This window comes from Esox lucius, chromosome 12 (genome assembly GCF_011004845.1).
Source record: "Esox lucius isolate fEsoLuc1 chromosome 12, fEsoLuc1.pri, whole genome shotgun sequence".
In the NCBI taxonomy this organism is placed as follows: Eukaryota; Metazoa; Chordata; class Actinopteri; order Esociformes; family Esocidae; genus Esox; species Esox lucius.
The window spans coordinates 1,690,770-1,702,945 of record NC_047580.1 but is presented as its reverse complement, the minus strand read 5'-3'; the positions used below and the strand labels follow the sequence as shown (position 1 = coordinate 1,702,945).

The window sequence follows — 12,176 nt, the reverse complement described above, 5'->3', positions numbered from 1 at the left end:
GTGGTCAGCACCTATCCTTGATAAAGTCAGCGAATGTAGGATTTGAGATGATGTTCAGACAACCACTGCCCCACACAGTTAATTTGGTTTTTTATTCAATCTTTGACTCCATTATCGAAGAGTCAAACCGGTGACAAGTCATGGTTGACTACTATTAGGAAAATGGTGTGGAAATGAATACCGCAGAGTAAACCGGTGTGGTGAACCAATTTTCATCTAGGACTCATTTCAATGGTGTGCCTAGTGGACCAGTTCGAGATGTTGCATCAATGATGATTGTATATACACATCCGAGCAATCATCCTGGGGAGCACTGGCTGGCAATTTACATTACAGACGATGGCACTGGAAGGTTTTATGACAGTTTTGGAAACCCCCCGGACTTTCGTCAATCACTGCCTTTCTGCAAACCTGTGAGAACTGTAATACAGTTCAACCACATCAATGTTTACATAGTATTTTTCATAAAACAATGATTCAAGGTAAAACATACACTTTGACAATGAATCACAAATGATAAAAAATAATAAAATAAAAACACATTGAAATGGAAACCATTTTGTGGGGTCCGTGGTAGGGGGTACAAAGAAAGCTTTGGATGGTTGATAACCAGTTGCTGGGGGAGTGGCTAAATGATCCATTGTGTCGCAAGACGTTTGTTTATACAAATTGATTTTACCTTACAAGCGCATTTGGAATAGTTGTAAAAGGCATGTTAAGGCATGCCATGGACTCTAAAAACACCCACCACCCCAACAGCCTTCTATCGTCAGCAATTTTTGTGGTTGCTGTCACACTTTTAACCAGATCCAACAGGTGTGAACCTTTGATTATCTCTCCTTTGAAAATGAATTGAATTACATAAAGCAAATCTTTAGACCTGTGCATTCTATTAAGATATATATTCAATATATTCAACATTCTTCCTACGCCTCGCAGGCACATTATCCAAAATGTCATCAACAAGAATAACATTTTGGTCAAAAGTTTGCTTAGTTTCAGGCACATTTACTACATCAGTCCCAGTCTCAGACTCGGGTAGACTTAAAGTCAGTGTATCAAGATACCCCTGTCTCACAACAGTCAAAAATGGTAGAGTATCTTTTAGCTTTCTCATGTAAATCCATATCATGCTTCAACAGTATATTGCGAATTGATGAGTCAAAATCATTTTTAAGTTTTTCTAACTGATGTTGTGGCACCAGAAACATTTTCTGAGCATGATCCATGTTGTTTAATCTTGTCTCGATGCAATTAGACTGGTTAGGAATGGAACTGCAACGCTCAGTAACGGTAGTAGAAAACCTCTAGATTGGTTGATAGATTGGTGATATTACAACACCCTTATATATAAATATAAATGTTAAATATATATCTAAATGTTAAATCTATATTTAAATGTTAAATCAAAATGTTAGATCTAAATCTAAATGTTAAATCTAAATCTAAATCTTAAATATATATCTAAATCTTAAATATAAATGTTATATCTAAATGTGTCGCCAAGTGTAAAGCTAAATATTTAGAAAATGTTCAAATCCCCTAGGAAACCACGCCCACTGCAGTGGCTTCAAATTGTGCTGCACCGCCCCCGACCCCTCCCCCGCTCCCACCCCACACTAAGACGCTGTGGTGAAAGCAAAAGACTTAGTTGCAAGGCAGGCATGGCCGGTTCTCTATGTCTAGCCCAGATAGCAATGAGTCGGCAGACCAGCGGTGGTCCTCCAAAGGCAGTAGAAGCGTCAGAATGTATTAATCGCAAACACGTGTTCCTTCCTACTGCCTTTGTTCCATTATACCGAAGGTGGCCCTTCCGTGGACCGTCGAAGGCAAACGCTATTTTCGAGCGATCTCCGGCCTGTGTGTATATATATATATATATATATTTATATACACATATATATATAAAATATTTATAGCATGCAGTTTATCAAGAATAATGATTGATCAAACCAGACAAATTTCCATTTGGCGTTTTAATTCCATATTTCAAAGTACAGTAACTGTCATTGAAACAAGATATATATAAATAACAGAAAAAATATATAAATACACACACTACAGAACATGCAGGTTTCCAATTAAATATTGTTTAAAAAAACTGCCTTACAAGCAAATTATAACACTTAAACACAATCATTGTTAATAATGTAAAGAGGTCAGCTCTGGGATGAAAAGAATTACCAGTAAACCTTATAACAAGTAATGAGGATATTTGGTACCAAAGTATGTGCAGGATACCAAATAAATCAATATAACATCACATTTTCAAGCCATTTCTAACAATAGGATAAATGGTAATAATTTAGAGTAAAGCTCTGGAGTAGAATAGACCATTATAATGGCATTGCTGACCGGGGGCACAAGATTTACACTGTGCTGCAATAAGACCAGTGTGTCTTGTATCTGTGATAAATAAAACTTGACATATATATATAAAAAATACTGCAGTAAAAACAGTAGTAGAACAGACCATTATAACTGCAATGCTGACCTGTGGTACAAGGATTTACAAGCTATATTTAACAATAAAATAACAGTTAAGCACTGTGACGGAATGAAAAAAGCTAATGTTAAAAACAGAGTAAGTAGAATATTTGGTACCAGGTAATGTGCAATATCAAGTATGAGGTATGAAATAGTATTTCCAAGCTATTATTAATAGAATAACAGTTAAGCACACTGATGGAATGAAAGTCGAATTTTGGTAGTTAATGTGCAGTATCACAGATATGAAATAGGATTTACAAACTATAATAGAATCGTTAAGCACTGACGGAATGAAATAAGCCAATACTAAAGTTAAAAAACAAAAAAGTGAAGTGTGGATTGGGTGAGTGTAGTCTGGCACTTCTGGCTTCTTGATGTTACTGACTGCAGGAAAAAGAAAGGGTTCCAGTTCTCAGTGATGCTGGGGTGTCAGTAGCATACATTTAATGAATTGGACTTAAATGGAACACTTAGTTTAGCGCAACATATTACATACCTACAGCGTTTTCACCCATATGCTGCCAGGGCAAATTTGCTGCTGGGCGTGTAAAGCTTAGTACTTGACAAGCTGGGGGAACAAACATAACAGCTTTAATTTTACTGCAGAGATTGCATATTCAGTAATGAAACAATAACTGAACTGTGCAAAGCTAATGGAATGTACAACACACCTCGACACCTTTCATCCAGAAAGTAAAGTGCCCTAATGAAAAACAGATTATGGATAAAAGGATTCCTAATCTTAAATAGAAGCAATAGTTTCCAAGACAAAAAACGTCACAAATAACATCACTTACTTGTACTCAAACTCTTGGCACTTTGAAGTGGAGTCTGGATTACTGGGGAGAAACCTGGTTCTGAGAAAGAGGGAACAGAAATTTTAAAATCTAACAAAGGGTATAGTTTAGTGGCAGGATCACAATTGAAGCATCGTCGCCAGCCGGGCCGCGGTCCATTAGACCGCGAAAAGGGAGAAAAAGGAGTGACGTATTCGGCGGCAAACGTTTCATCCCCGCCAGCCGGACACACCTACAGCCGACAGCTTAGGGCCGGTGGCAAAAAGAAGCCATGCAGATATTTTCTGCTATCTGGGGAACCGGCCATGCCTGCCTTTCACCTAAGTCCTTTGCTTTCACCACAGCCTCATAGTGTGGGGTGGGAGCGGGGAAGGGGTTGGGGGGGTGCAGCGCGATTTGACGCCACTGCAGTGGGCGTGTTTTCCTTGAGGATTTGAATATGTTCTAAATATTTAGCTTTACACTTGGCGACACATTTAGATATAATATTTAGATTTAACATTTAGATATATATTTAAGATTTAGATTTAGATATATATTTAAGATTTAGATTTAGATATAACATCTAGATTTAACATTAAGATATAAATTTAACATTTAGATTTAACATTTAACATTTAGATATATATTTAACATTTAGATTTAATATTTAGATATAATATATATATATAATTTCTGTCTCAAATGTGAGGAAAATGCGCTAAATGTGAGGAAAGTGAGCTAAATGTTGAAAATGTATCAGCTAAAAAAATATTAACTAACTTTGACATTCGGCACCCCCTATAGAAATGGTTATCATGTAAGTAAATAAAGACGGTTCTAGGGTGGGTGTCATCGCTGTTTTGAAGTGACTATCCCGTGTTCGATGAAAGACGACAATTTTACACCCTGTCATTTCTTCAAACTGAAAAATATTTGTGAATGCCACACAATATCTAAACCTAAACCAGCCCCCATATGTAACTCACGACCACTAACCAGGGCCTCAGCATATGTGTACTGTGGGTTCAACATACCCATATAACAAGCAAAAAAACATGAACAATCATTATTCACAGCTACATATAAATGCCTTATTTTTTTTATTGATAATCTGGTCTATCAACTGTGTTTGAGCTTTAAGTCGCGGGGCACCATCCACACTGTTTTTGACAATTTGTACCACCAGCTCTAGTGATTCATCAATCATAATCTCAGCATTACTCTGCATAACACTTTCAAGTAAATTACCAAAAGTGCTTTCATTATATTCATCCGCTCTCATGGTCACATGTACAGGGGCTATCACAGATTCACCAATCAACTTAATCTGCAGACGATCACCAGGCTCGTGTACAAAGTCTGAAGCTCAAACAGTCAAAGTATCCACGCCTGCCATAATAATTGCATAGAATGTGCCAAAATCACCAACTTCACCAGTATTTTGTAAATACAGTGGGGAGAACTGCTGATTTTGCAGGTTTTCCTACTTACAAAGCATGTAGAGGTCTGTAATTTTTATCATAGGTACACTTCAACTGTGAGTGGCGGAATCTAAAACAAAAATCCAGAATATCACATTGTATGATTTCTTTATAATTAATCAACATTTTATTGCATGACATAAGTATTTGATCACCTACCAACCAGTAAGAATTCTGGCTCTCACAGACCTGTTAGTTTTTCTTTAAGAAGCCCTCCTGTTCTCCTCTACGCTGTCATGGATTAAAATCCTGCAGCTCACGCAAGGTCCCCCTGCCCAAGCCAGCGCATGTCCAGGCCCGTCTGAAGTTTGCCAATGACCATCTGGATGATCCAGAGGAGGAATGGGAGAAGGTCATGTGGTCTGATGAGACAAAAATAGAGCTTTTTGTCTAAACTCCATCCGCCGTGTTTGGAGGAAGAAGGATGAGTTCAACCCCAAGAACACCAGGACGACTGCATCATATTGAGGGGAGGATGGATGGGGCCATGTATCGTGAGATCTTGGCCAACAACCTCCTTCCCTCAGTAAGAGCATTGAAGATGGGTCTTCCAGCATGACAACGACCCGAAAACACACAGCCAGGGCAACTACGAAGCATCTCAAGGTCCTGGAGTGGCCTAGCCAGTCTCCAGACCTGAACCCAATATCTTTGGAGGGAGCTGAAAGTCCGTATTGCTCAGTGACAGCCCCTAAACCTGAACGATCAGGAGAAGGTCTGTATGGAGGAGTGGGCCAAAATCCTTGCTGCAGTGTGTGCAAACCTGGTCATGAACTACAGGAAATAGTATCCCCACTGTAGATTTGAAGAACAGATGGGGATATTAAAGGGAGATATTTTAACACTTACAGACTTATTTTGGAATACTAGTGTATTTGACTCCAGAACATCGAGCCCTATATCGAGGAAACACTGCCCCTCATATCTCCGTTAGTAAGCACAAGACCGCAAAGTGGCAGGATGTGGGTTATTTTGTTTCCTGAGATGCTAGACAGCATGACTGACTTCGGCGAAACCAATTTTACTGTAAAGATAAGGGCATCTTCTCAATCAAATTGAACTGGTGAACTACAGCAACTCCAAGCACACAACTTGCGGGAAACTCTGAATCACAGTGAAACCAAGTATTGCAACCCTCCCAAGCAGTAGAGTGTTTAACGGGACTGACTGAGGAAAAGGAAGATTCTTAAAAGCTATACCATAGACTTTGTGGTCAAAGGGAGTAGCAGATGTGGGATTGATAAAAGGACTACTACCAGTTTCAGTATCCCCTAAATCGTCATATAGACCATACCAAAGACAATATTTACATTACCCTTGAACAAGAGTTAACTTTAGAACTATTAAAAGAAATACAAACAAATGCTCCTAGAGTAGACAAAATAAATGGAAAACCAAGGGAACAACTAAAACAGAAGACTTCCTATGGAGATGACCTATAGGAAAATGTATCTTACCCAAATCATTATACCGATATGTAGCATTATTGACACATGGAGCAAGCCATGTGTCAACAGGGGGGGATGTATGATATGGTGAACAAGGTGTTCACCGCATATGGCCTGATAACTTACCTAAAAACAAAATTGTGCTACATGTGATGTCTGCGCCAAACATAACACCCAGGAGTGAATAAAACGAGAATTGGGAAAATGTCCAACCTCAGAATACCCTTTTCAGAATATAGAAATAGATTTTATAGAGTTATCCTTATGCGAGGGAAAGAAATTGTGCTTTTAAACAGTAATTGACACTTACACAAAATGGGTTGACGTATTCCCAACAAGAAACGCTGACGCAATTTGAGTCGCTAAACCCTTGTGTAGAGAAAATATGTATTCAGATAATGGGGCACATTTTGTAAATAAGGTCATAACAAATTTAGCGGCGTATTTGAAAATAGAACTCAAAATGTATTGTTCCTATCACCTTCAATCAGCGGGATTAATTGAAAGAACGAATGGATCAATAATGAGTAGATTAAGAAAGGCATTTGCAGAAAGGGAAGGAATTGGGTTGTGTCTTCCATTGGTGATTTTAGCCTTACATATTACTCCAAGCTCGAGAGGAGTATCACCATTCCAAATGATGCATGGAAGAACTTATATAATACCATCCCTAACGCATTTTAAGAATGATATGAATAAAGCAGAGGGGACAGTAGCAGAATATATGAGGAATTTACTAACTAAAAAAGATCTTGTCTCCAAGGTTGCAGCTCCACAAGCCAGTGACCAGACGATTCAAGACCACGTGGTACAGCCTGGTTGTTGGGTCCTCATCCAGGTGGTTAAGAGAAAGAACTCGAAGACACCAACGTGGGAGGGCCCATATCAGGTGTTGATAACAACCCCTTTTGCAGTAAGAACTAAAGAACAAGCTATTTTGATACACATCATCCACTGTAAGATGGTAGAGATAAGAGAGAGATCAGAGAAGGTAGGCACATCATAGAACTGAGGGGGAAGTCAGGGCTACAAAGAGAGTGGCTCTTATAGTGAACCACTGTCTCAAACCCTATGAAGAAACAAGAGCCCTCGGTTCATAGGATGGTCCTTATCCCCATGTTGGCCATATTATTTTTGCTTTTTGCTTGTTGGGGTAGTGGGAGGTGAGGTGTACCAGGTACAGCTAGAAAAAAGGAATACTCTTACTTTTGAAATTGACCCATGCTGGAGACGGAAAATACTGTAATTATACTAGGGATGCTATAAAAGGACTAGCTGAACAAACTCCAGCAACGAGTTTGATGACCTGACCTTTGATAAGCTCTTAGCTGAGAAAGGAGGTGTAGGTGTTATGTTTGGATCTATGTGTTGTACCTTTATTCCTAATAATACAGCGCCAGATGGATCGGTAACTATGGCACTTGAAGGATTGACCACCCTAGCTAGAGAGATGGCTGAGGATTCAGGGGTGGACACAACCTTAACAGTATGGATGGACTCTCATTCTGGCAGTCAGGAGCACTGTTCTTGTTTCCCTAACCAATTGTAACGTCAGATCCATGTTACAATTGGGGCACATGCACTTGTGCGATTTATAGTTGGCGATACTAACGTTGTATTGACAGCCACAATCAACACAGTATTTCTTATGGTCACACATACTAATCCAATGACCTGCAACTTTGTGGAACTTCAAGACTTTATGATGGCTGTAACAAAAGACAGAATAACATATTCGCTTACAATACGGGCACTGCTTTGTGTTCTGAGGCCGGTTATGACAATCTGTATGAAGACACACGCTACAGCTATTTTTACAACCATGATCACCTTGTTTCACCTTGTCGTGTAAATACATAGACAGTTCTAGGATGTGGGTCCTCGCCCTATTTTGAAACTTAGTAAAGCCAGTCGCGGGTCCAGTGAAAGACTACAAACTGACCAATACCTGTGAATGCCATCTAACGATAAACCAGCATCCGTATGTAACTCACATCCACTAGCCATGGCCTCATTATGTGTGTACTTGTGGGTTCAACATACCCATCAAACAAACTGAAAAGCATGTAGAATAATTATTCAACACCACATATAAATGTTTTCTTTTCTTTGTGATAATCTGATCTATCAAAAGTGTTTGGGGCTTACGTCGCACGCCCCCTCCTCCCTCACGGTTGTTGACAACTTGTACCACTAGCTCTAGAGATTAATCAACCAAAAGCTCAACATTACTCTGCATAATACTTTCAAGTAACCAACCAAATGTGTGTTCATTATATTCATCATGGTCACATTAACAGAGGTGATCAGAGATTCACCAAACAGTTCCATCTGTAGACGGCCAGCTGGAACATGTACAAAGTCTGAAGCTCTAATAAACAAAGTATCCAAACCTTCCATAATCCTTTTTTATCAACAAGGGGGGTGCCATTTCAGTCAGCCACCAGCAGAATTGCACAAACCTTCCAAATTAAGAGAATATCAAAAAATGTATCAATTATACAAGTGTTTGTGTGTGTGTGTTTAGTAGATGAGGATTGCCCTGAATAGTTTTACTTTAAAAGGATTATGAATATACAAGAGATGTATTCGACTCCAAAAGATTCCCATAGTGGAGCTGATACTGATGTACACAGTTCAGAAGTTACTTTGGAAGCCTGGGTATGGTGATGGGGAGGGGAAGGGCTATTAGAGTAGGTGGTGGTAGGGTTAGGAGGAGAGGAAGGGGTATTACAGTGCATCATGCCAGAATATTTTTCCTGTGTTGCATTGCAAGGGAGAATATCAGGTGTGGAATAGATTAAATGTTGTGGTCAGACAGAGAGGGGATATTGGATGATCCATGAGGTTGATTAACTTGTTATTTTAAAAAGTGTAATGTACATCATTTTGTTTCATTTTGTTTTTGTGCTGTGTATGAATATATGTATTGTTAATATTATAGTGTGTGCCATGACTTTTTTAACAGTAAGTTGACAGTGTTTTCTAGTGGCTACCTTAAGAATACAGTCCTTTCACAATATGTCTTAGCATTTTGATTGTCTTGGTTTAAGCGATTATTAATATTTTGGTGACAACGATTTTTTTCATTAATGAGTGTTATAAGAGTGTTGTGTTAATTGTTCATGTGAGGATTGTACTTAGAGTTTATAATGTATTGTTTTTTCAGGAAATGTGCCAAATTGCTTGAGAAAAAATGTATTATTATATATTGTAGTGGCAGGTGTAGTCAGAGTGAAGTGATCAGAAGCTTTATTAATATAGTCCGCTAGAGGGTAAAACCAAAAAGGCTGCTGGCACTTCAGGCTTCAATTGCTTCCCAGGCACTATCCCTGGGCCAAACTCTCATCTCTTTGGGGACACACAATATGAACATAATTTACTTCAGCACAGCATAAAGTGTATCAATTCTTGATTGACATGTACTACACCCCAAATTGTTGAAGGGTAGTCACAAAATGTTCCACTAACAGAAGTGTCCCAGCTTGCAGTGCAAAAATATGTAAAGTACCCAAGTACTTGATTAATTTCTAACAGAATACACAACTAAATGGAGTTATTTATGTCTATGTTTATCTTTTAATTCATATTTTTTATGATTAAATAAATAAAAATGTTTTTTAAAGTAGGCTAAATATTATTTGTCAGTCACATTTTTTAAATGTTCAGTCATGTTCACTCATGTCTTCTGCATATTTTGTTATTTTGTAAGATGGTGAGCTGTATTATTCAAAGAAAATGGGAACAGAGCATTCACTTAGGTTGAAGGTGGTGGTGGTGGTGGGTGCTGACCAGGCGAATCACCTCTTCCTTGAATTTTATTCTAGTGCTATTGGAGCACACTGTGGCAGACTTCAGACCAGAGCAGCAATTTAATCTAGATATTTTTGGCCTGGAATGAGCATAGATATTGACAAGTAGGTGAGTGCATTTTGATGTGTTTAATTAACCCATGCAAAACAATAACTAGAGTTATATTTTGTGGGTGAAAATACCTAACGACAGTGTACCTATGGACAGTGGTCCGAGGGCTCATCGATGCACAAGGGCAATAAAGTCTATCCCGTTGGGTCCGAACCAACATAATTTCAAAATTTTTAATCATGGTTTCGGGAGGAATGTGTCACATCACAAAGTGCTTCAGACCAGTCAGAGTGCCTATGATGACCCCGTCCATCATCGAAAGCACTTACAATTGCCACGTGTGAGAACGGTACCTTAGAGCAGTGGAAGAATGTTGCTTGGTCCGATGAGTCTAGTTTTCTTATACATCACATGGACGGCCGTGTACGTGTGCAACGTTTACCAGGGGAAGTAACGGCACCAGGATGCACTGTAGGAAGACGACAAGCCGGTGGAGGGAGTGTGATGCTCTGAACAACGTTCTGTAGGGAATCCTTGGGTCTGGGCATTCATGTGGATGTCAATTTGACATGTGCCACCTACCTAAACATCGTTGCAGGACCTACAGCATATTAGGCAGGTGTTTATAATGTTTTGCCTCAACAGTGTACACAACATGAAGTCAGACAGTGCCCCACAATCACTGATTTCCTTTTTGCAATGAAAATGTTCCTTGAAACTGTTTACTTTAATCAGACTTACACATGTGAAATCATATTTTCTGAAATGTCTTGAACATTTTTTAAATGTATGAAATGTCTTGGTTGTCACAGACTTAAATTGTGTATTTACCTGATGCATTCTTTTACTGTCAATGTATCTGCAGGTAACACAGTGCCCTACCCGTCAAGGAAAGAAGATTTCAATTAAACAAGAGGAGAAATTCACTCCCATAGCATGTTTGAAGTTGTACCTGGCATTATACAGTGCATTCTAAACGTTATCAGACCCCTTCACCTTTTGCACATTTTATGTTACATCCTGATTCTAAAATGAATAACGTTTATTTTTCCATCTTCAGTATAGACACAATATTTTTTAATGATGAAGTAAAACGGGTTTTTAGAAATGTTTGTAAATGTAAAAAAAAAAAAAAAAACATTTACTTAAGCATTCAGACAATTCTTTGTTGAAGCACCCTTGGCCGAGATTACAGCCTAGGATCTTTTTGAGTAAGACACTATAAGCTTTGCACACCTGGATTAGTATACTATGGCTGCAAAACCATATTCACGTCTCTCCAGAGGTATTTCATCAGTTTAATTGAAGTCCGGACTCTGGCTGGGCCACTAAAGGACATACAGAGACTTGTCCTGAATCAGTCCTGTGTTGTCTAACTCCAAGCGGGGTGTCATGCCTGTTATGGAGGAGTGCCTTCCATCAGGCCAGTCTATTAGGCCTGATTGCTGCAGAGCTGTTTGTCCTTCTGCAAGGTTCTCTCATCACCCTATGCCAATGGGTGCCTCCCGATTGTGGAGGCTGTGGGAACATTCCTGATAATCTTTTTTTCCCTTTGTCATTATAGAATATTATGTGTTGATAGATTAGGGTAAACATTTATTGAATACATTTTACAATAAGGTTGTAACATAACGAAACATGGGGAAAAGTTTCTGAATACTTAATGTACACTTGTTTTTGTACACCAAAATGATAATCAAATAAACATTAATTACATTTTCTGTAGATGAAGTGTTATGGAAATTCTTGAACTAATGTACATTTGAGACATGTTTGCTTATCTATTACCTGATATGTAACTCTGGTCTTTGTTTGTGACACATGTCTACACTCACCTAAAGGATTATTAGGAACACCTGTTCAATTTCTCATTAATGCAATTATCTAATCAACCAATCACATGGTAGTTGCTTCAATGCATTTAGGGGTGTGGTCCTGGTCAAGACAATCTCCTGAACTCCAAACTGAATGTCAGAATGGGAAAGAAAGGTGATTTAAGCAATATTGAGCGTGGCATGGTTGTTGGTGCCAGATGGGCCGGTCTGAGTATTTCACAATCTGCTCAGTTACTGGGATTTTCACGCACTACCATTTCTAGGGTTTACAGTGAATGA

General features: G+C 38.8%; 1 protein-coding gene across 3 annotated transcripts in view; it reads left to right on the top strand.

Annotated features, from left to right (window-relative positions):
- Positions 1–11,740, top strand: part of elk1 (ETS transcription factor ELK1) — a 142,716-nt gene extending 130,976 nt beyond the window's left edge. The window contains exons 9-10 of one of the 3 annotated variants that reach the window (XM_034295918.1): positions 6,962–7,087; positions 10,928–11,740. In XM_034295918.1, coding sequence (XP_034151809.1) covers positions 6,962–7,087; positions 10,928–11,038 — 237 coding nt within the window. In that variant the 3' untranslated portion in view covers positions 11,039–11,740. Of the gene's footprint in view, positions 1–6,961; positions 7,112–10,927 lie in introns of all 3 variants that reach the window. The other 2 variants (XM_034295917.1, XM_029124085.2) reach the window with 2 other exon arrangements.
- The last annotated feature ends 436 nt before the right edge of the window (positions 11,741–12,176 follow it).